The 22,216-nt window shown below is 43.0% G+C and overlaps 2 protein-coding genes across 2 annotated transcripts in view; both read left to right on the top strand.

Annotated features, from left to right (window-relative positions):
• The window catches only part of LOC117376602 (bifunctional apoptosis regulator-like), a 131,058-nt gene extending 120,303 nt beyond the window's left edge, over positions 1-10,755 (top strand). The window contains exons 2-9 of the mRNA XM_033973115.2: positions 766-1,039; positions 2,276-2,374; positions 2,464-2,557; positions 6,212-6,384; positions 7,455-7,599; positions 8,371-8,550; positions 8,705-8,901; positions 9,003-10,755. Coding sequence (XP_033829006.2) covers positions 766-1,039; positions 2,276-2,374; positions 2,464-2,557; positions 6,212-6,384; positions 7,455-7,599; positions 8,371-8,550; positions 8,705-8,901; positions 9,003-9,195 — 1,355 coding nt within the window. The 3' untranslated portion in view covers positions 9,196-10,755. The remainder of the gene's footprint in view (positions 1-765; positions 1,040-2,275; positions 2,375-2,463; positions 2,558-6,211; positions 6,385-7,454; positions 7,600-8,370; positions 8,551-8,704; positions 8,902-9,002) is intronic.
• Positions 10,756-11,111: 356 nt separating this feature from the next.
• On the top strand, positions 11,112-21,902 carry LOC117377240 (thioredoxin domain-containing protein 11-like). The gene is made up of 13 exons (XM_033973619.2): positions 11,112-11,442; positions 13,414-13,510; positions 14,345-14,464; positions 14,636-14,733; positions 15,362-15,491; positions 15,576-15,669; positions 16,175-16,287; positions 17,204-17,407; positions 17,563-18,193; positions 18,682-18,824; positions 19,280-19,392; positions 19,822-19,902; positions 20,211-21,902. Exons 1-13 carry the CDS (start codon positions 11,312-11,314, stop codon positions 20,800-20,802), a joined length of 2,547 nt encoding a protein of 848 aa, XP_033829510.1. The 5' UTR covers positions 11,112-11,311; the 3' UTR covers positions 20,803-21,902.
• The last annotated feature ends 314 nt before the right edge of the window (positions 21,903-22,216 follow it).

The raw sequence follows: 22,216 nt of genomic DNA on the forward strand, positions 1-22,216 counted from the left end.
CTGACTGATGCAGAACTATAGGCCATAACTGACAAAATGTGTGTTTGTTGTTTTATTTTTTGGCTATAATTTAAGTTTTTAGCCTCAACAATTATTTTCCTCAACACATGGGAAACATGTTATTTAAGGAGAGACAGGTTCAGTTCATCTTTGTTTGACCCAAAGTCTGTATCAGTGATAAATGTGCTGTAGTCTGCAGTCTCCCTGTTTTGTTTAACTGTTTACTGGTTTTCTACTGTTGACTTGAATTTGTTGTTTTAGATTTTTAGGCACAAACTAAATATTTAGCAGAGTTGTAGAGTTTTATATTTGTTATTAAGCTGTAGCAGCTCTTTCACATTTTAGACATGTTGTGAGCTTTTACAGGAGAAAATGTTTTTACTCACCATTGACACTCATATAGTGTCAATAGTGAGTAAAGATTTTGAATGTTGTGATGTCATTTTCATAACCTTTTCTGTTTTTGGACTCACTGCTACTTTTTATATTTTTGTACTTTACTCCTTAAAGTTTTTCCTACAAACTGCCCCTAAACCAATGTAAAACTATGATATATACAGACCACAGGTACTATCCCACCAAATGAAATCAGAATTAGAAAAACCTGAAAAGCTGCCAAGTGCCCTTTAATGAAGCTGCTTAATGATATATGAGGGAATCCGGTCATTCATTATTCTTTTGATGTACTAGAATAATGACACTGATAAATGTGAAGTGTTTCTCACACTATCCTGCCTTTCTCACCCCGTCTTGTTGTGTTTGCAGACATGCTGACAGAGACAGATGAGTTTGCCTTGGAGGAGCTGATAGACGGGCCCCTGGGTGCTCCTGATATGGAGCCTTTGAGTGGTCACATCTCTGAGAGCGAGCTGTCGTGTCACTGCTGCTACAACATCCTGCTGGACCCCACCACACTGACCTGTGGCCACAGCGTGTGCCGACCCTGCCTGGCCATGTGGTGGCACTCTTCTAAGAAGAACGAGTGTCCCGAGTGTCGTGAGAAGTGGGTGGGCTTCCCCAAGATCAACATCCTGCTCAGGTCTGACCTGGAGATAATGCTGGTGTTTATTACAGAGAGCTGGGGTGTCAGAGAGAATCTATTTACACACAAATGTACTTAAAGATGCTTTTAGAGATGGCAAATAATACAAAAAAGATTTAAACAGCACATTTTCATGGACCTGTGATCAATACAGGCGTTTGTGGTCGTGGTTAAGTATTTGCTTAATGACTGTCGGCTAATGGTAGGTTGAGACTGTAGCATTAATGTTATTTGAGACGGAATCAAAGCTTCACTGACCAGGAAATGTTGATGACATCAGCTGCAAAGTATCAATATTGGATTTATATGTGATCTACATTTGTGTTTAGAAGAGTTGTGCAATAAGTCTATAACTGCAATATTATGACCTCTGTAGGCCTGGATAATATGACAAAAAGTATTCCTTATTGTGCAAAATCTTCAATTCAATATATTTCTCTATTTAAAAAAACAAAAAAAAAAACCCCCAGCATTCTTAATTTCATAAACATAACAGAGACAGACACTGAGTCTGTGGCATTTAAAACAAAAATAATAAAAATAAATGTTTTCCTCCTCTTTGTCTGCTCCAAACCACATGCTTCTTGAGGACTGACTGTAGACCTCTCCATTATAAAGACTCAAGATGATCATTGACAATTTAAAATGATTGGCTTTCGATTTGATTCAAATTTAATCTTGAAATAAATCATTTATTTTTTTGCAATCAATTTTTTATTTGTATGACAACAAAATCAAGATAACAAAACCTCTACCTCCCATCAACCTCTACAAAAAAAAAAAAAAAAAAAAAACTCCCAAATCTCAGGCTCATGGTGACATCCTACTAGTTTTTTGTTTTTTTTGGAAATCTGAAGCCCCCATACAGTTATTTAGTTTATCTTTCAGTTTCACTTATTGTAAGTTGGACTTTGCTTATTTGAGTTTATCCAGTTATAATCAGGCTTTACTCCATAATGAGAGTTTTTATTTTGGCTCCATGCATTTTAGCTACTGTTAATTTCATGTCATGTTAATGATAAAATGAAAGGTATTGATCCAGTGACTAGGAGTCAAATTTTTGGCTGTTTGCCTGTGAAAGGCCAGCAGTTCTTTCACGGATGTTAAACCTGCCAGTACTATCTTTTTGTGAGAAAAGGACCAATTTATTAAGTTTGAAAAGTGCATTAAAAAGATAAGGTCGGGAAAAACAAAAATCACTTATGATATTTGAATCCTTTTTTTTTTTTTCAGAGATGCCACAGAGAAGTTGTTTGGTGACACTGTGCGGAGCAGGAAGGCTGAGGTGGAGGCTGACCCCCTGATAAGACACTCTATGCTGGCCTTTCAAAGGTTGGTTCCCCTGACATGCTCATGGAGCTCAGCACAGGCATGGGCATAGAGACAGTGTTCTAAGGTGTTCTGTCCTGTGCTTTGTGCAGATATGGGAACAGCAAGGACCAGCCCAGGAGAGCGGAGAACAAAGGAGCAGGCTTCTTCTTCTCTGGAGTCCTCACTGCTCTCACAGTGGTGGCTGTAAGTCTGATCCCACACTTTAAGTAAGGATTTTAGTGAGAACGACTGCTCCTCTACTTTCACAGCGATGGAAACTTGGCACTGTTGTCATAACAATTAAAGGAATTTTTTGTAAGCTGTGCTCTTACAGTCAGTCTTACTGCCAGTACCATAACCTGCAGATGGAGGCCACTAGTTTTTCTCATCCCCAGTAAATGGACAGGCCACACCACATGTGAAAGCTCAGAACCTCCAGGATTCACTCACTGAGCTGCAGAGGCTGCACCAGCACTGACTAATGATTGGCTGCAGGTGCTGGGGTTTAGGTAGTGATGATTCAGATCAGATAGAGTCCGTTTAGTTTTAAACTAACTGGATTTAACTGGATGGGTCAAATACAGAGGACATATTTCCCCACGGGGACAATAAAGTGCACTTTAACCTTAACCTTAACCATTAACAACTTAACCATCATGTCCAGTGCTTTTAGTAATTAAGAATAAATCAACATTGTTACCAGTAAAAGCTATATTTGATTTGAACATGTCTGTTTCGTATCTGGGGGGTATGTTTATGGAAATGAGAATAAAAATCTTGTCTTCCAAACAGTTCATTTTTAATTAATAATTATAGCCTAAAATGGCCGAACACTTAATTTGTTTATTTAGTATGAGATTATTACACATTAAGTTAAATTACATTAAATACGTAAATGTTTTCAAACCAAGCTCTGATAACACTCACATGCATCTGGGTCTCATTTGCCAAAACCTTGATCTTTTTTTTTTTTTTTTAATTTTGACAATGTGTAGCTAATCCTAACTTGTCCATTGAAATTGCATTATTTTCCACTTCTTTTAACTTCCATTCTGGCTTTTGGCATCAGTTGAAAGGGTCTGTGGTATATGATGACCTGAATAAGTAATTACATGCTAAAAAAAAAAGAAAATTCTTCTCCGTGGTTGTTGTTGATGGCATATTCTAGACTTTTAGCTTGATATCAGATGCCTGTGCTCTAAAACTTTAGATTAGAGATGTTCTTCAGACTCCAAATGTTTGTTTATGTGTGTGTGTGTCTGTATCTGCTCGTGTTTGTGTGTATGGGTGTGTGTGTTTGGACGCTGAGAGTGGTTGATAATATTTGTCGAGTCCGTGTGGCAGAGGGATCAGTGTTCTCTGGCCCTCCACGTGGCACCTATGTTACCCCATGTCACAGTCACCTAACAGATCTCTCCCAAAAGTAGAGCTGTCACAATATCAGATGATAGCGTTATGATTATTGTGAGAGGAAATATCACGATATAACGATTATTCACGATTATTGATAGTTTGCAGTGACATCATGCTGGGGGGGTCGTCAGTATATGTCTTTTGCAGAGTGTTCAGCAGTTACCACGGTGACACAATGCACATGTTGGCAAGCACAACCTAATGCGAGACGACCTGAAAAATGGTTGGCTTATGGTCGCTAGCTTGTGACTGTAATGTTATTTGAGAGGGACTTGTTTAACAGCACCTGTTGTAGTTCAGCTCAGTCAGTTCTTTCTGATCAGACTGTGTTAAAATAAAGCATAAATTAAAGTCGAACTTGAGTGACAGAGCGTCTTACGATTCTCACAATTAGGGCTGCGATATTAACCTCAGTCTAATCGAAATCGCATCTGATTCACAGTCGCAAATAGGAAATTGCAAAGACTATGTTGTTTTTTTTAACTCCCATGATTTCTTCCACAAACAACTAAATCTCCTGTCTTATTCTGCATAAAAATGGCTAACCCTGTAGTTTAGATCTCTACAAGGCTGTTTTGAAATGTGATTTTTGTATTAGTTTGTCTAATTATGGTGACAGTACCTCAGTTGGTAGTGTTCGACCACTGATCTGAAGGTTGGCGGTTTGAATCCTGCTCTCGACATAAAAAAAGTGCTGAATGCTGCCGTGTCTGTTTAAACTGGTGTGAATGAGTGGTTCCTTGATGCAAAGCGCTTTAGAAAGAAAAAGCGCTATATAAAAATGTGACCATTGACCAATTCAGATTGTTTTTTTTTTTCCTTCTGAGTGCATTTTAAATTTAAAACTTTCAACAAAATACTATCATTTAAATATAGACTGCAATCACAACACTTGTCCAAAAATCACCTTTGAATATTTTTTCCAAAGCCTTCAACTCTACTCTACTATTATTATTTGTTTAGTTCTTCTGATTATATTGTCACCTGAATAATCACCATTATTGATTAACCAAATAATATTGACATTAGAGATCGACTGATATGGACTTTTCATGGCCAACACTGATGCCAATTATTTAGAATCCAGAGCAACTGACGGCCGATAAGCTCTGCCGATGTGTAAGGCAGATTTTGATGATTTTGCTCAAAGTTTGTCATTTAAATTCACCACAATCTCACCGACAGCCATGTTTTACCACAAGCTCATTAGAGAACTGTGTAGTTACATTTTCAGCTGTTTTCTCTTCATATTAAAGTGGTAATATGAAGCTTTGTGTGCATTTTTGAGGCACCAAATTGACCCAAAACAAAATATCGGCTTGTACTGCAGATTTAAGGCTGATAGAAGGTATGCAAAAGTCAAAATATCGGCCAAAGGATATATTTGTCCATCTCTTTTTGACATCCCCGCCCAACACGTTTTCATTTTGTGCCTTTGTGTCTACTGCAGTTCTGTACTTTCTCTTCCACTCTTTTTCTGTTAAATCACAATGGGGATTTGTGCAATTTAAAGGTGCCCTATGTAAGTGCAAATGTTTCTGCCGTTTGCTTGTCACCATGGTAACACATCACTGCGTTGCCTAGAGTTTTGACTAGTATGGCATTAAACATATCCGTCTATTACAGAGACGAGCTGCTGGATGTTCCCAGTAGAATCCTGATATGCCGTACACTAAACTCAGATTTATCCAATTACTTTTTTTTATTATTATTGCTAAAAATACCTTGAAAAAACATGCATTCTTACTGTGAGCTGCTTGTTTCCATGGAGACAAGTTTAATGCTATTAGTGGAACATTCCAGGCAAAGCAGTAACATCTCCATGGAGACGAGCAGGTGGCAGGCTCTCTAACCTTGCAGCTTCGAGACATACGTAATTGGGTCTGTCTATGCGAAGGATTCAAGCTCTTTGTTCATTCCTCACACGTGTACGGACAATAAAACCGTAATCTGAAGATAAGGGGAGGATAAGAGAGTCGGTCTGAACATGTTATGAAAAATATCAAAAGTGATTTTTCTGGCAAACATTGTGACTGTGATTAGATTTGCGATTTATGTTGTTATAATTAGATTCTGTTCAAAAGTTCATATTTTAAACGTGCGCAGAGGAATTGACAAAAAGATCTGACAAATCTGATCTGACAAACTAAAACAAGAATCACATTTCAGAACATGTTTGTACAGTTCTAAACTACAGGGTTAGCAGTTTTTGTGCAGAATAAAACAGGAGATATTATTTGTGGAGGAAATTCTGCTAAGAACTACTTCAAAAATTGCAGCTTTTGAGAATTGTGCCCATTCAAATAGCCGTGTTGATTTGATTGTGATGAATCTTGCAGCCCTGTAGGACAGTGTGTGAATATTAAGTCTGGGATTTGAGTCTGTTTTTGCTCCTGATGTTTAAAAGTGTTGTCTGAGTGTTTGCTGGTTGCTTGTGCTGTGCAGGTGCTGGTGTTGGGGTATCACTGGAGCATGGGAGCAGTGGAGCCCTCAGACCTCCTGCTCTCTAAACCCGTGTCCCACTGGAGCCCTCAGGAGGTCCTGACCTGGCTGCAGAGCCTGGGGCCGTGGGCTCACCTCTACATGGAACCTTTCCTGCAGGAGAACGTCAACGGAAGGTACAAAAGCTCCTGTGTCCTCTGTGCCTCCTCTGTGCCTCCTCTGTGCCTCCTCTGTGCCTCCTCTGTTCCTCTTCTGTGTGTCCTCTGTGTATCCTCTGTGCCTCCTCTGTATCCTCTGTGCCTCCTCTGTATGTCCTCTGTGACTGGAGATGTGATGTGACTGTGCGTCCTCTGTGCATCCTCTGTGTGTCTTCTTTGCATCCTCTGTGACTGGAGATGTGATGTGACTATGTGTCCTCTGTGTGTCCTCTGTGTGTCCTCTGTGCGTCCTCTGTGCGTCCTCTGTGCGTCCTCTGTGCGTCCTTTGTGCGTCCTTTGTGCCTCCTCTGTGCGTCCTCTGTGCGTCCTCTGTGCGTCCTCTGTGCGTCCTCTGTGTGTCCTCTGTGAGTCCTCTGTGACTGGAGATGTGATGTGACTGTGTGTCCTTTGTGCCTCCTCTGTGTGTCCTCTGTGAGTCCTCTGTGACTGGAGATGTGATGTGACTGTGTGTCCTTTGTGCCTCCTCTGTGTGTCCTCTGTGTGTCCTCTGTGTGTCCTCTGTGCGTCCTCTGTGCGTCCTCTGTGCGTCCTCTGTGCGTCCTCTGTGCGTCCTCTGTGTGTCCTCTGTGTGTCCTCTGTGACTGGAGATGTGATGTGACTGTGCGTCCTTTGTGCCTCCTCTGTGTGTCCTCTGTGTGTCCTCTGTGTGTCCTCTGTGCGTCCTCTGTGCGTCCTCTGTGCGTCCTCTGTGCGTCCTCTGTGCGTCCTCTGTGCGTCCTCTGTGCGTCCTCTGTGCGTCCTCTGTGTGTCCTCTGTGTGTCCTCTGTGTGTCCTCTGTGTGTCCTCTGTGCGTCCTCTGTGCGTCCTCTGTGCGTCCTCTGTGCGTCCTCTGTGTGTCCTCTGTGTGTCCTCTGTGACTGGAGATGTGATGTGACTGTGCGTCCTTTGTGCCTCCTCTGTGTGTCCTCTGTGTGTCCTCTGTGCGTCCTCTGTGCGTCCTCTGTGCGTCCTCTGTGCGTCCTCTGTGTGTCCTCTGTGTGTCCTCTGTGTGTCCTCTGTGACTGGAGATGTGACTGTGTTCTGTCCAGGCTCCTCCTGATGTTGGGGGAGGAGGAGCTGCTGACTCCTCCCTACAGTATCCAAAACCCAGCTCACAGACGCACTGTTTTGGCTGAACTGGATAAAGTCAGAACTCTGGGAGTCAAACCACCACAGAATCTGTGGGAGTATAAGGTGAGGAGATTGGACCAATCACAGGGCAGCATTGTGCTTTGTACCTTTACTTGCTTGTCACATAAAAATGTTACTACTTTGCCTAGAATGTTCCATAGTAACTCATGAATCTTTCATTCATTCAGTTAGAGCTGTTTTAATGACTAAAAAATAGTTGGTGGTGTCACATGCTCATCTCCATGACGATTGCCAAGTTTTGCAGTTTTGTAGGTTGAGGATTTAAAACAAAAGTAACAGCAGTTCTATGAATCCCAGATGAACGCCACCTTGTGGTCAATATGGATGAAATAGAACCTTCTTTTCTCCATGGAGAACATGTTGTTTTTCCTGATGGTTCCACAGAATAGAATCAAATATCGCTGTCGTCACAGAGACATACTGGTGACTCCCAAATATTTTTTGGCTATTCATGGGGTTCCTGTTATAAGGTGCCATTATGAGAATGGTTGACCATTCAAATAATATAATATTTTGCTTTGAATTGTTGATTGCTATGACAATGGGCCTTACTGTGGAACATTCCAGGCAAAGCAATAACACTACCAACACACTAACACGCATTTCCATGAGTTGAGCAAGTCACGGACCCTTCACCAGAACTTAATGCATCTTTTAAAACTGAGGACTTCTTGTTTGATGGTGTTCTGTTTACATTATACCCTGTGAAAGTCCAAATTTTTCAATAATTTCATTGTGACATTTAATCAAATTATAGTTGTTGCTGCCGTTGAGTCTGAAATACTGAACTTGTTTACGTTTGCTGTTGTGCAGGCGGCGTACCCAGGCATGTCTCTGTTCCTGCTGTACTCACTGAAGCGCTCTCCTCGGCTCACACTGCTCTACTTGTACCTGTTTGAATACTCCAACATGTTCCTGCCTTTCCTGCACACCTGCTGTCCGGCCATGGCTCCCAGGGACCAGCCGGAGGAGAGTGGGCTCACTTACTCACAGGTAAAGACTGGAGGGGCAGGTTGAAGTCACAAAATATTCTGCACACTCTGTGGTATGGGTAATTGTATGATGGATCCTGGTGCTGGTGAAATTACCTTTTGTAAATGTTTGAGTTTCCATGTGGTGGTGTCTTCACGCCGTTGTTGTGGTTCAGGTGGAGCCCAGTAGGAGGCAGTGGGCGGAGTTCCTGGTGAAGTACGCGCTCCTGCCGTACCAGCTGATGGCAGAATTCGCCTGTGACTGGCTGTCCGTGCACTACTGGACCTCTCGCTTCATCATAGTCAATGCCATGCAGCTGTCTGTGCTGGACGTAGGCGCCCTCTGGAGGCTGTGGGCCAGAGCCGGCATCAGGTACAACTATTACTTCAGGACATTTTGAATGATTTTTAAAATGACAATAAAAGGTGATAATGTAATGTGTGTGTGTTTGTGTGCGTTTGTGTGTGTGGCAGGGCCGTGCCTGGGGACCTGTGGAACCACCTTTGGGAGCTGCTCTCTCAGGGTCTGTTCCTGGTGCTGCTGTGGCCCATCACCCCTCATTTCCTCTGCAGCTGTCTGTTCTACTGGGGCCTGTACTTCAGCCCCATCCTTAACATGGACCGGATGGTGCGGCGCCTCCTGCACCCCGACACAAACGCTGTGTGAGCAGTGTGCACACGCACCTGAGAGCAGCCCCATGGGTGCACTAATGGTGACAGGGCAAACGCTTATCTGACTGTGGCTCTGAGCAGTTGATTCACATGTTGCCTGGAGGACCGTGCTGTGGCACTGTTGGCCTTTCCCTAAGGCCTCTGGCTTGGTATGAAAAATGACCCACAGAGGTCCACTTCTCTTAGTCAGTTCAATGACTAAAATGTATAATTTTAAAATCATGGACTTTGTTGGTTATTGCATTGTGCATGTCTCCTGTTGTGGAGATACACAGTTGCCTGAATTCTGTTGATGCCATGTTAAAGTTTTTAATTGAATGTGTTCACAGTCAGTTCTGAGGAAGAGTCTGAAACCTTCTATAACCAATCTATGCATGGAGATGTTAGGTTTTTGCCTGAAATGTTACGTGATATGGCATAAAATGTATTGATCTCCATGGAGACGAGCAGGTGACAGCACCAAACCAACTATTAGCCTTAAAAACCCCTTTAATTGAATACATGAAAGATAGAGGTGTTCTTTAGTTTTCATTTTGGGTCCCCTTTCATTTTTACCGCAGCAGTAACTATTCTTTGTGGAGTCCACATAAAACACATTTACACGATTACATTTAAACATTACAACTTTACAAAACAAATGTTCATTTCACAGACATTCTGTTAGGAAAAATAATTAAAATTTTTTTTTTTAACAAACATTGCCACATATAAATGTTTAGCAATTTACAATTTCAATTTACACATGTCTCACCTGAAATATTTTAACATTGAATTGCAGTTTCTTTGTTAAGTACTATTTTTGTCTTAATTTCTTTTTAAAAAGGTCCTCCTTTTTAATGTGTATTAAATATGGAGGCAGATTATTCCAACTGGACACAGCTCTGTATAATAGGGATTTCTTAAAAGCATTGGTTTTAGGTAAAGGCAGAGCATCAGAGCTAAGTGTCTGGTCTGGTACCATGTTGATCAGCTGATTGTAAAGACATACAGGCTCTGTAAACAGAGACCTTTTCTTACAGACTGAGCCAGCTCATTCTGTTCTGTCAGTCTGGTGAGCGTCACCTTCGCTCATGGAGCAGTTCAAAGTCAGTCCAGCAGTTCTGTGTCAGTTCAATTTTATTAAGATTTTTTTTGTAGGCCAATGACCAAACTAATGGACAATGCTCTAAATGAGATAAACCAATGCTTGTATGACTGACTTAATACTTTTCTCAGTTAAAAAAATGTCTGCTTTTTCTGTTAACGGAAATACCTCTTCTCATTTTTGAGTTGTCCAAGAAAATGTCATCTAACCATCTAAAGTGCTGTCTGTGTTTATAAACTGTAGGACATTCCAGGCAAAGTGATAACAACCATGAAAGAGGCTGGAGGTCGACCTTCTGCCAGAAAGGTTTCACGTGAAAAATGCCATCGTTAATCTTAAAGATGCACTTTCTAATGTTGTCTTTCTAATGTTGTCTTTTTTTGCATTGTTAATTGCACTGTTGCACACTTTTATTTCTTTTCAAATGTTAAAATCAATACTTTTATAAATAAAGGAGCCTCTATGTATTTGAATGGTTGGACATGGCATTACATTTTACTGAGTTTCACAAATGTGGCATAATTATTAACTTTTAAACGAGACCGCCATCTTGTGTTCAGTAGTTGTCACGGCAACGTTGGCTTCAGCAAGGGGCCGTGGTAAAGAAAAAAAAAAAAAAAAAAAAGCTAAACGAAATCATGACGAAAGTGGCTTTCTAAAACGTACACGTGATAAGAGTTTATTTTACCTTAATTATAGTCAATCCAAAATATATTTTCTTTTGTAAAATGAGTTTGAAACAATGCTAGTATTTCCGGCTTGGTGCCTTCGCTTTTAGGAACGCGACACATTGCCCCCAGTCCCCGGCGTCATTGTTGCGGAAGTGGAAAGTCGACGTGGGGAAGAAAGGTTGGTCTGATCCGGCCGCGTTTCACAGCCTTCTCCGCTCCACGCAGTCATGCCCAATCCCCGTTAGCTTCGTGTGTGGCTGCCCAGGTATTCAACCCTCCCCCGGCAGGCAAATGGCCGCGTAGAGAGCCGCCGGGAGGGCTGTATAAATGGGACGGAGAGCGGACCAGAGGCGGTAATGCTGCGCCGGGTGCGGGTTCGGCAGTCTCTCCGGCAGGTCGTGTTCCTAATGGCCCGGAGACCCGAGGTGCTGTGCGGGGCGATCCTGCTCGGTGTGCTGCTCATCCTGGCTGTCAAGTTCACATGCAGGTAAAGGGGAGGCTAGAGTGCACCCCCAGAGCAGCGGTAAAGTGTCAGACTGGGACTATAGGCTTTAAGCTCAGAGGACTTAAAGGGCCTATTTTACACTATTTACTCATGTTTCCTCATCAAAAACATACCTGGAGTTTTGTTTTATGTCATTTCACTTCATTTCAAACATGTTTAACCCACAAACCCTGCATATTTAGGATGACTTATTCTCTCAAAACAGAAAACACCCTGTTCCACCTTGTGATGTCATCATGTGGTAATACAGGAAGTGCTCCACTGTGTTTTTAAACCCCATACACCTTCACTAGAATCACTCGGATCATTTTAGCCATGGAATTGGCAATCTCTACTGAACTAAAGGTAAAAAGTAGCTGTTAACTTGAAAAGTACCACTTCATGACATCACAAGGTGGAACGGAGCATTTTGAGCTTTGGAGATATAGACAGACTAATAAACCAGGATTGCTAAAACATGTGTGAATGAAACAAAACACAACTCCAGTATGTTTTTGAGGAGGTAACATCATTATAGCATGGCTAGCAGCTCACAAGAACACATTTAGTGTAATACAGGACCTTTAAGCTCACCTTCGGCTTGGGTGTCACTGGACAGGATTAGCTGGTCCTAAAGCATTATTTCCCACAGCTAACACACCAAATAAGCAGGACACATCATGTTTATCTAGTTGTACATAAGTTGGGGGCAGGTTCAAGTCTTCTGGGGCGTTGTTGTTTTGGGCATTAGGACCGTGGACGTGTAACTCTGTGTCTCGTGAGGAGGTTGCTAGATTAACAGATGTCCTGCAATGCAAATGTGTCCCAACCACAACTTTGGCCGAGTCAGTTTCCTTTCTACTTAATGTTTTTCATAATCACAATAAGGTGCATTGCGATTGTCTGTGAACAAAGGCGCTTTGATGCAACGATAGGCCCATAACGAGGTCAAAGAGTAATAAATATGTGTGGGGTGAAGTTAAGTATTGAGAGTAAATGTTTAAAAAGACTACATTAAACGAACTATATCATTTTTAAGAACTTTGTGTCTTAAACAATAAACGTTGTATTTGTAATGTTGTACATCATAGCACCTGTGTTTGGTGTACTCCATAGAATGTTCTTGAACCAGTTGGAGAGAAAGAAATTCTAAGATTATCGTCATGTTATACTGTATTTTTGAAGTCTAAATCAGGGTTTAACGATTTGTTCTTTGCTCAAAGTTCATATTTTAAACACGTCTAGAATTATTGACTAAAAAGTGAAATCTGAACTGACAAACTAAAACAAGAATCACATTTCAGAACATGAATAGATCTAAACTACAGGGTGAGCTGTTTTTATGCAGAATAAGACTGGAGATTTTGTTGTTTGTGGAAGAAATGGAAAAACTGCCACCTTTGCAAGTTGTTAATTGATTGATAATCAAAAATTGCATTTAATCAAAATGTGCATTTCTCACAGCCATATGAAAAAGTACAGGGTTTGCCATTAAAACAGGAGTAATAATAGTTGTATAGTCTAAAAACAACACTGGTATCAGGTGTCAAGCGCTGGTACTGAAGACATTTGCACTTTTTAATTTTTGAATTTGTATTTATACAAAGCTGTTCTGTCGTTGAGACATAAATAACAGCTACATAACACACTTGGATCTGTTCTGTGTTATTTTATCTAATTTCAGCAGTAACTTTAAGATTATAGTATCAGAATTAGTACCAGCTTTTTCAGTCCCAAATGACATGACAAAATTGGACTTTGTTGCTGAAGACATTATCATAAACTTATAAAAGAGACTGCACTGGTCCAAAATTACTCCTTAAACATTAAATACGGGCAGTAAGTGACATTTATACTCCACAAATTGAATTAGATTAAATGATTCAAATAAAAATCATTTGTGCCCTTATAATCTTAGACTAATGAGCTGTATACTTCAGTGTTTCCCATAGAATTTGTTGTCTGTGGTTTCAGCCGTGCCAAGAACGTGGTGGCCCCGGCCCGGCCCCCAGTGCGCTTCTTCTCCCCCGAGGCTCCTGTGGTGGACCTGTACCTGGGACAGATCGATCAGGTGAGGACTCGTTAACCGTTAAGTGCATGGCTAGTACTGCGCTCCACATTAGAAATACACACAGACATAACATGGCTAGAACCTGTTGAATTTAGTCACAGTGTCAATATTTTTAATGTCAGCAGGACATAAAGTATTGCTGGCAAAGTAATGATAATTTGCAGCTGATGTCATCCACATTCTGCGGGGGTGTGACGCTAACTGTGGGCCCTGCACTGTCTGAAGCTGTGAGACTTTAATCAGAGCTTTTTTTAAATATATACCACAACAGGTGAGCTCAGTTGTACCCTTAAAGAAGTCTCTCACATAAAATTACAGTCACAAACTAGCCAGCATTAGCCAACAGTTTTTCAGTTGGTCACTCTCACCTTTTTGTTGAAAATCGAACATTTCCGTTGAGTAAAGTTAACATATTTGTGGGTCAGTTGGCAAATTGCAAAAGCAATGCTGTTTGATTATACAGAAAAAATCAACCTCTATTGGAGCTGTTTAAAACCTGCTCTTCCTGAAGTTTTCTCTCTCACATTTTCTGCAGATGTTTGTGATCCATGCAAACACAGTATCTGTCACAAACCTCACATACTTTGTTCCCAATATGATGAAGTATAGAAAAATTAAGAGCGGTTGTTTCCTAATTTCTTGGCAGGGCTGTTCTTAGTTTTACAGCGAAAATAAAGTACAATATATTGCATTGTGTATTTTCTCCATTTTATATACATACTGAAGACATCAAATATATGAAGTAAGATGTATGGACTTATGTAGCCAAGAAAAACATTTAACTCCACTAACATTTTTTTTTTTTTTCAAAAAATATGTGTGTGTGTGTCTCAGGTGGAGCGTCTGAGGAGTGTAGCAGACGTGTCCCTGCTCTTCCTCTATGCCCCCTGGTGTGCCCACTCCATGGCTGCACGGCAAGAGCTGCAGCTGGTGGCACACAAGCTGGCCAAACAGGTACGACCATCATCATAGTACACCTGTCCTGTGCTTTCTGCGCCCTCTGTGTGTGTGTGCGCTCCACGTCATCTGGCCTGTACCCCTTACTGTCCCTGTGCCCCCTTTGTACCCTCTGTTCTCTGCTCCCTGCTGATGTGGGCCAGCTCACCTCTCTATCGCCCCCTGCAGGTGCAGTTTGTGGCAGTGAACTGTTGGTGGAGCCATGGGCGCTGCCGTAAACAGCGGCGTCTGTACCAGTACCCCAGCATCCAGCTCTTCTTCAGGAGGTGGGTCGGCCATGGACCGTTTTTAAACTATAACACTGTGGTTAGGTTTGAGACCCAGAGCACAATCACTGTGCTCCAGTTACATATTCAGGAATCCAGAAATATGATCTGCTAACACTCAAGGGAAATTTGTCCGGTGGATTTGACCCATCCTTCAGAAGCAGTGAGCGCTGCAGTGTCCAGGGACCCATCTCCAGACCCATCTCCCATCTTGAGCTAGTCTTGGTCAGGACTATCTTAGCTATAGGATTTGACCTATGGTGCATGTTTTGGGTTGATAGGGAAAACCAGAAGTCCTGGAAAAAAAAACGGTGAGAAACAGCCAAACTCTGCACATGTCACCTGGGAGTCGATGCCAGAACCTTATTGTTGTCAGGCATGAAGACTAACCACTCAGCCGCTATGGTACCTAAGTCAAGTGTGTGGAAATCAAAACAGCAGCTCCTGACTGTGTGACCTGTAGCACTGAGTGAAGGGAGGGTCAGATACGGGGAACACATGTCTCTGCAAAGTCTTGACCGTTATTAAAATGGACAGTTACACATTGTTATTGCTAATGCTACATTTATATACACCGCATACTACAAAGGCTGATCTTGTTACAGACGAGGCTAATATTTTGTTTCAGATTTGGGCCGATTGAGTACAAGGGTCCGTTTGTGGCCCCGTACGTGGAGAGCTTTGTGCTGAGGGTCCTCACTCCGCTCACATACCTGCCCTCAGAGGCCGTGCTGAGGGACTTCCTGTCTTATCATGAGGTAGGACCGTTCTCTCCTGATCTGGACTCAAACCTCTGAACATGTGAATATATAAGTGTAAACTCCGCTGTACTGTGTCCTCAGCCTCGGGTGGTGGGCTTCTTCCAGTTCCATTCGTCTCCACAGCCACCGGGGTACCTGACCTACCTGCGCTCCGCCCTGCAGGCCCTCCGCAGGGGTGAGGCAGCGCTGTTCTTTAAAAATGTTTATTTATTAACTATGGGACAGTGCACGTTACTCAACATCAGTCAGTACAGATGTAAATGTGCCAGAGTTAATCGTACAGGCTCATTTTCATCTGTAGTCCCATTGGCAGGGTGATGACAGTAAACGGGCACAAAACATTCCATTCACACACAGGACAAAGACATTAATGATCAGTGAAACACAAAACGTGTCATATTAGTAAAATTAGATCATGCTAAAAGCTCACACTTTTAAAAAATGTATTTATTTTTCATTCAAAGTCTGTGACAAATAGGGTTGCAGAGAAAAAGCTTTTTCTGTTCTGATAAAACATGGATCAACCTTATTAAAAGGGAAAATGGTAATAGTTAAAGTTTATTAGAATAATGGCATTAACTAAATTTGATGAATGATCTTTCAAGATTCCCACATTTTATATTCACAGAGCGTTGGTTTTGTCGGTAGGAGCGGTCAGTTATGGGTGTGTTTTGTGTCAGATTTCCGTGGGGCTGTGCGCTTCGGCGTGGTCACCAGCAGACATGTGGCACAGATGCTCCCCGTGCCAGAGGAGGGCAGCGTCTACCTCCACAGAAGGTTCAACTCGTCACTGGTGAGGCATGCCAAGGCCACTGTGTCGTTTCTACTGTTTAGAGCAACATCACACCAGGGGAGTCGACAGCGGGGGACAAAAGGGTCTGTTGTCCTGGGGCCTAAGGACCCAGAATTGATCCCTCTTCCTGTTAATTTATAATGGAGGGGCCCATATAAGGCTTCTTGTCCTGGACCCCCAAACTATGTCTATGGCCCGATGAACACAATATAAAAGGATGATAAATGCATGTTATTGTTCATTACTAAGTACCAGAAAAAAACATTGAACAAATTTTACTATTATTTTTTTTACTTTATATCTTCATCATCAGATATGACGTGCATAGAGGTCACCTGGCCACATAATATAATGCAAACAAGGGACAAAAACTTGTCTAAATTACACAAAAACTATGATTTTGACAAAAATGACAATTTTTATTTTGTAAAATCACCGTTTAACCATCCGAAAAATGCTTTCCTTGTGGGTATTCTGTGTAAATTGTCTCTTCTCACTCACTCACTGATACAAACTTTTTATTTATTTAATTTTTTGTATGTATTTGATGTAAAACTATTATTAATATTTAGCACCGGCACTATACCACCAAACCAAGTCAGATTTAGAAAAATATATGAATGTGTCAAATGTCAAGTGGATCTGTAAAGACTGTTTATTACAGTATTTTTTTAAATGAGGTTTTGGCTTAAAAAGGAGAAAAATCAATGTGGCTCTCATAGTGGAACTTGTTTAAGAACCTGTCCTGTGTATAAGACTTGTCAGTGTTACAGCGCCAAATACAGGTGTAACATTGGCACTGCAGCACATTTGTGGACATGTTACATGTGTGTTTGATGTAAATGTTGTGCATGGTGTGGTCTAAAGAGGCATAGATAACAAAGGTCAGCTGTATTCATATGTCTGTGTTTGACAGGTTTTTCCTCGATCTAAGCTCAACTTCACCTCTGAGGTCATCTGCAGCTGGGTCTTTCAACACTATGAGACCGCCCTCCAATGGCTGCAGCCTCCTGGCACCAAGTCTCGCCTCCTGGAGGAGGAGCTTCTCAAAGGGCCCGCTCTGCTCCTGTTCCTGCCTTATGACCCTCTGGACCCTCAGCCCAGTGCTCTCCTACAGCAGGTCAGAGCTGCAGTTCCTCCTCTCCCCTGTAGGGAGTGCTATACTGTATTGCAGGCCCAGTGGCCAGTCCTTTTCTGACTCTGAACAGTTCACCTGACTCCGAAGAGGACTGACGTATGTTACAGTTACTCTGACCGTAGTGTTCTCTTCCTCAGGTTGAAGACATGGCAGTGCGGTACCACTCCTGTCCTAGTGGAGGCACTGCATGCTGCCACTCTGTGCCTGTGCCTCAGTCCACTGCTGTTTGTGAGCTGTGCCTGGATGGGACGGGTCTCAGGACCTCATCAGTCTGCACAGTCCCCTCTGTGGGCCCATCATCTCTGCCTCACTGCTGCCTCCATCCCTCCTCCAGTGTGTCCTGCTGCAGCCTCCTGACAGACTACAGTGCCCTGGGACAGTACAGAGCCTGCTCCCGGACTGCGCCCCTCAGGGACACTGCCACAGAGGCCCCTCCTGCCACAGAGGCTCCTCTTACCACAGAGGCCACTCAAAATGAGGCCTCTCCACAAAATGAAGCCCTTCCCGCCCCCGCCACTGGAGCTGTGGGCTTCACTGGGCTGCGTTGTCTCACCAATAAGACCCTGCGCTTCTACCTGTTGGATGCGGAGCTCAACTGGCCCCTGGCAGTGAGGCTGGGTGCCCCACACAACAGTAGCAGTGCAGTGCCTCAGGAGCCTCAGGGGCCCGGAGCTCATGAGCGCTCGTTTGCTGCCATTGTTGACCTGAAGGACGAGGTGCACTATGTTCTCCAGCCCATCCATCGTGCCACACTCACACAGGACCTCGGTACAGCACAATCACACTCATCTGTTCTTGTGTTCTTAGGCAAGGCACTTTATCCAAACTGCCTAGTATGAATGTGGTGCGTGTGAGTGTTGGTGGTGGTCACACGGGCCGATGGCACAGGTTGCCATCCTCACTTTCATCAGCCTACCCCAAGGCAGCTGTGGCTACAACAATGACCAGTATGTAGTGAATGAATAATGCACTGTAAAGTGTCTTTGAGCGTCCAGAACATTCTGTATTTAGCTATTATTTCTCCATTGGTGTCCTGTGTGGGGCAACCTTGTCTCCCCAGACCACAATAGCACAGATCCTGGATCCTAACAAAAAAGAATACTTTAGTGCTAGCCCCTCGCCGGGAGGCGTTTCCTGTTCCACCTCGTCCAGTGTGTCAGAGGTCTCTTTTGCATAACCACGAGTCCCTCTGCCCGCTCCATCCCAGTGACTGTGGTGACATTTACATGTTGTGATGATGTGCTGTTGTGTTGCAGAGGGCTTCATCATGAACTTCAGCGCCCCCTACAATAGACTGCACAGATACCTGGTGGGACAGACGGAGGGAGGCTCTCCTCCAGCCCTGATCACCGAGGTGACAAGCTCCTCCTTCAGCCACACGGTGCTGGACGTGCAGCAGGTACCTGCTTTGGAGCTATGCAAAAGACACTCCCTGTGTGTAACCCTATGCCACATGACTAACACCATGTAACAGTTTAAATGTTTTTAGGAATGGGTTTGTAAAATGAAATCATTCTCCATTATCCATTTTTGGTTAATAAACAATATGACTGGAAACCATTTCAGATGTTTTGTAAATGAGAGTGTAAAACAGCAGTGTGTAACATTTCTGGGTGCAGGCATATCGCCTGCATGCCTTCAAAGTTAAGTTTTATTTTTGCTGCTCTGTAGTTGTGTGTATGTGTCAGACTTGACTAGTTTGCACAGTGCTTTTGTTTCCTGGACAGTGGAGTTTCTCACATTTCTCCTGTGAATCATTCACTGGGACTAAATTAAACCAGGACTAGAACATGACCAATACAAGTCTTAGTGTTGTGAAAACAGGACTAACCTCAGTTTGGTGCTGTGTTGCAGGACGTCCTGCTGCTCTACTACACTCAGTGGTGTGGCTTCTGCTCTGTGCTCCACCACATCTTCATCCAACTGGCCCGCCTGCTGCAGCCCCACAGTGCCCTCACTGTGGCCAGGTACGGTACTGCACTCCCCTGCTGTTGCATACATTTCTTCTCTGAGTAGTTTTTGATTTCTTCTACAACTGATTCCTGCAGTAGATTTTACCATGAGAGTAATCTGTATTTTATACTTAGAAGTACAGCTATATACAACAGGTACCTGTGATCTCTGATGTGAACTGGTATTTATCTCTTTGTCACACACACACTCTGCTCAGTCTGCACACACTACACTCATCATCTGCTGCTCTTATTGGGACAGAAATCTGGTCCACGATGTAAATCCTTCATTATTAGACAACAACAACATGGTTTAAAGTTCACATCTGGGTTACAATAAGTTAAATTAGGGTTTAGTAAGTGTGGGACAGGTTCAGATCAGTCTCCAGGAAATGAATAAAATGTCCCCATAAGACCAATAATTCAAGCTCTTGTGTGTCTCAGGGTGAACGTGGCTCTGAACGACCTGCCCTGGGAGATGATGGTGGACCGAGTGCCCAGCGTCCTGCTCTTCCCCAGATACAGGTCAGAACACATGTGGACTAGTGTGTCATTAAAGCTCGTGTTAAGGTCTAATCACTGATCACATAGCAGGGCTAAACTGAAGCACTACTTTGCTCTTTCAATTGGGGAACCTTTTTTGCCTTTTCAGGTTAGTTTTTTTGAATGTCACTAATTCATTTCTGATAAAACAACTACAGGGACATTTGTACAGACGACAGGTAACTTTAAATGTGTCCCCTTCCCTCTAAGCCCAGGGTTGGGGCTTGCCACTGCAGACACATCCTTGCGCCCTCCTGTGGCAGGTGCTGACTGTTTTGTTTTTCTTTCAGGAAGCATCAGAGCGTCAAGTTCCCAGAGGAGCAGCCCCTCACTCTGCCTAACCTGCTGCGCTTCGTCCTGAAGCACTCAGACTCTGTGCGCCCCCCCCACAGGGCCCCTGGGGGAGAGGGGGGCCCCGAGCCTCTGCTCCGGGCCCAGGTGCAGGCCCTACAGGAGGAGGTGGGACAGCTGCATCGGGCTTGTGAGCGCCTGTCCCAGCAGCTGGCTCACCTCTGGAGACAGCACCACAGACTGAGCCAAGATGCCCGCGCTCTGCACCTCCACAACCAGGAGCTACAACAGGAGCGGCGCAGTCTGGAGCAGCAGCACCGTGATAAAAGCCGCCAGCTGAGCCAGGCTGTCCAGAGACTACAGCAGCTCACCCACACCTCAGACAGCCTACGGCACGAGAACGCTCTGCTACGGCTGCTCCTGACGGCGCTCAGGGACAGAACTGAGGAGCAGAACACAGAGGGAGACGAGGACCTGGAGGAGCTCTCAGGGGACGGAGAGGAGCTCTCAGGGGAGGAGCTCTCAGGAGAGGAGCAGGACCAGACGGAGAACAGGCACTCTGAACAGAAGCGTGCACTGGTGACCTCCTAGCAGTGGTTCTATCAGACTGTGATCATAAGGAGTGAAAGGAACAAGTGAATGAGGCATGGAGCCGGGAGCTCTGCTTAAGGAGCTTCACTTCTAAACAAGCAGGTTTGTCATAATTTGGAGTTTGTTCAAACTCAAACTGAAGTAACTCAGAGTCACTTTTTAAAGCTTTAGCCCAGTCTGACCCAGTCTCCTGCTGCCTGAAGGAGACTGAAAATTAATAATGAATAATTACGCTTTATGTTTAAAATCTGCAAAAATGACACACTTTCTTTTGCATTTATGACTTGACTTAATACAATCCACTCTGAGTTGACCCAGTCTGAGTAGGATAACTCTGAGTTTGTCCAGCCTGCCCTGTTGGTCCAATTACATTTTTTTTCCTTGTCAAATCGCCTGGTCCTCTTTGTAAAATCATTCCGGTCTAAGAGCAGTCCAGTCAGTTCCACTCTCCACCACTAGAAGCTGCTCTCTGTTTGTTGGAGAGGCTCTGCGCTGTCCTATAGAGTTATCCAAGATGGTCCTCCTCCATCTCTAAACACAAGATCCAGATTTAGTCATTGTCATTTGTCAGTCCAGTCCACTACTCCTGCTCCAACTACTTTTCTACCAACATCATTTGGTGTTGTACAAAGGCTAACAGATAAAATCATATCATGTTGCAAACAAGGCCAATTGCAGGAAAGTTCAAGGTAGAAAGTTCCATTTCTTACCTAAACTAACCAAAATGAGTTAAAATTGTTGAGTATAAAATGATGAATAACCCAAAACACTTTATAATGACATCACTACATAAAGCCAATGAAGTACACTAGTTTTATGTCTCATGAGAAGTAAACACGACTCGAACTCTGTGAATCCGGTTAGGCAGTTTAAAACTAGAAATAAACTAAGACTCAATCTAGACTTTGAGGGTTTATCAGAGCTGATTAGGTCTACATCAAAACTGAACCTGATCTAAAACAAAAAAAATGTATGTAGAGAACTTAAAATTAGAATATTTTGCATGGATTTGAGAAACAAAATCTTGAATTCAAAGTGCATAAGACAGTTTTTTTTTATTATTCTAACTTGGTTTGGTGGGATAGCACCTGTGGTCAATATTTATCATAGTTTTACATGAGTTAAGTGGCACTTTGTGAGGAAAAAGCTGAAATGTTAAAATTTGAAAATTACAGGGAGTAGTGCTGAGTTCTAAAACTAAATTCCTCTATCCATGTCATTAATGCACAAAATCTGTTCATTCATCCAAATTCCTTCATTTAGAAAAATCAAGAAGTTGTCATATATTTTGTCTGCTCATATTTATTGTGTAAATTAGACTAGGTTTGTCCCTTGTTCGCATTATGGTGGTTAGGTCACATCTGCTGCCAGTGTCCATCCAGGAAGCAAAATGACCAATCTAGGCTAAACTAGA

This window comes from Periophthalmus magnuspinnatus, chromosome 1, assembly GCF_009829125.3.
Source record: "Periophthalmus magnuspinnatus isolate fPerMag1 chromosome 1, fPerMag1.2.pri, whole genome shotgun sequence".
Taxonomy (NCBI): Eukaryota; Metazoa; Chordata; class Actinopteri; order Gobiiformes; family Gobiidae; genus Periophthalmus; species Periophthalmus magnuspinnatus.

What these genes read in the sequence shown, in the direction of transcription:
- LOC117377240 (XM_033973619.2), top strand. Translation starts at nt 11,312, where the DNA reads ATGCTGCGCCGGGTGCGGGTTCGGCAGTCTCTCCGGCAGGTCGTGTTC. An exon ending in ACCTGGGACAGATCGATCAG is followed by an intron (nt 13,511 to 14,344) that starts GTGAGGACTCGT and finishes TGTGTGTCTCAG; the next exon opens with GTGGAGCGTCTGAGGAGTGT. An exon ending in CACACTCACACAGGACCTCG is followed by an intron (nt 18,194 to 18,681) that starts GTACAGCACAAT and finishes GTTGTGTTGCAG; the next exon opens with AGGGCTTCATCATGAACTTC.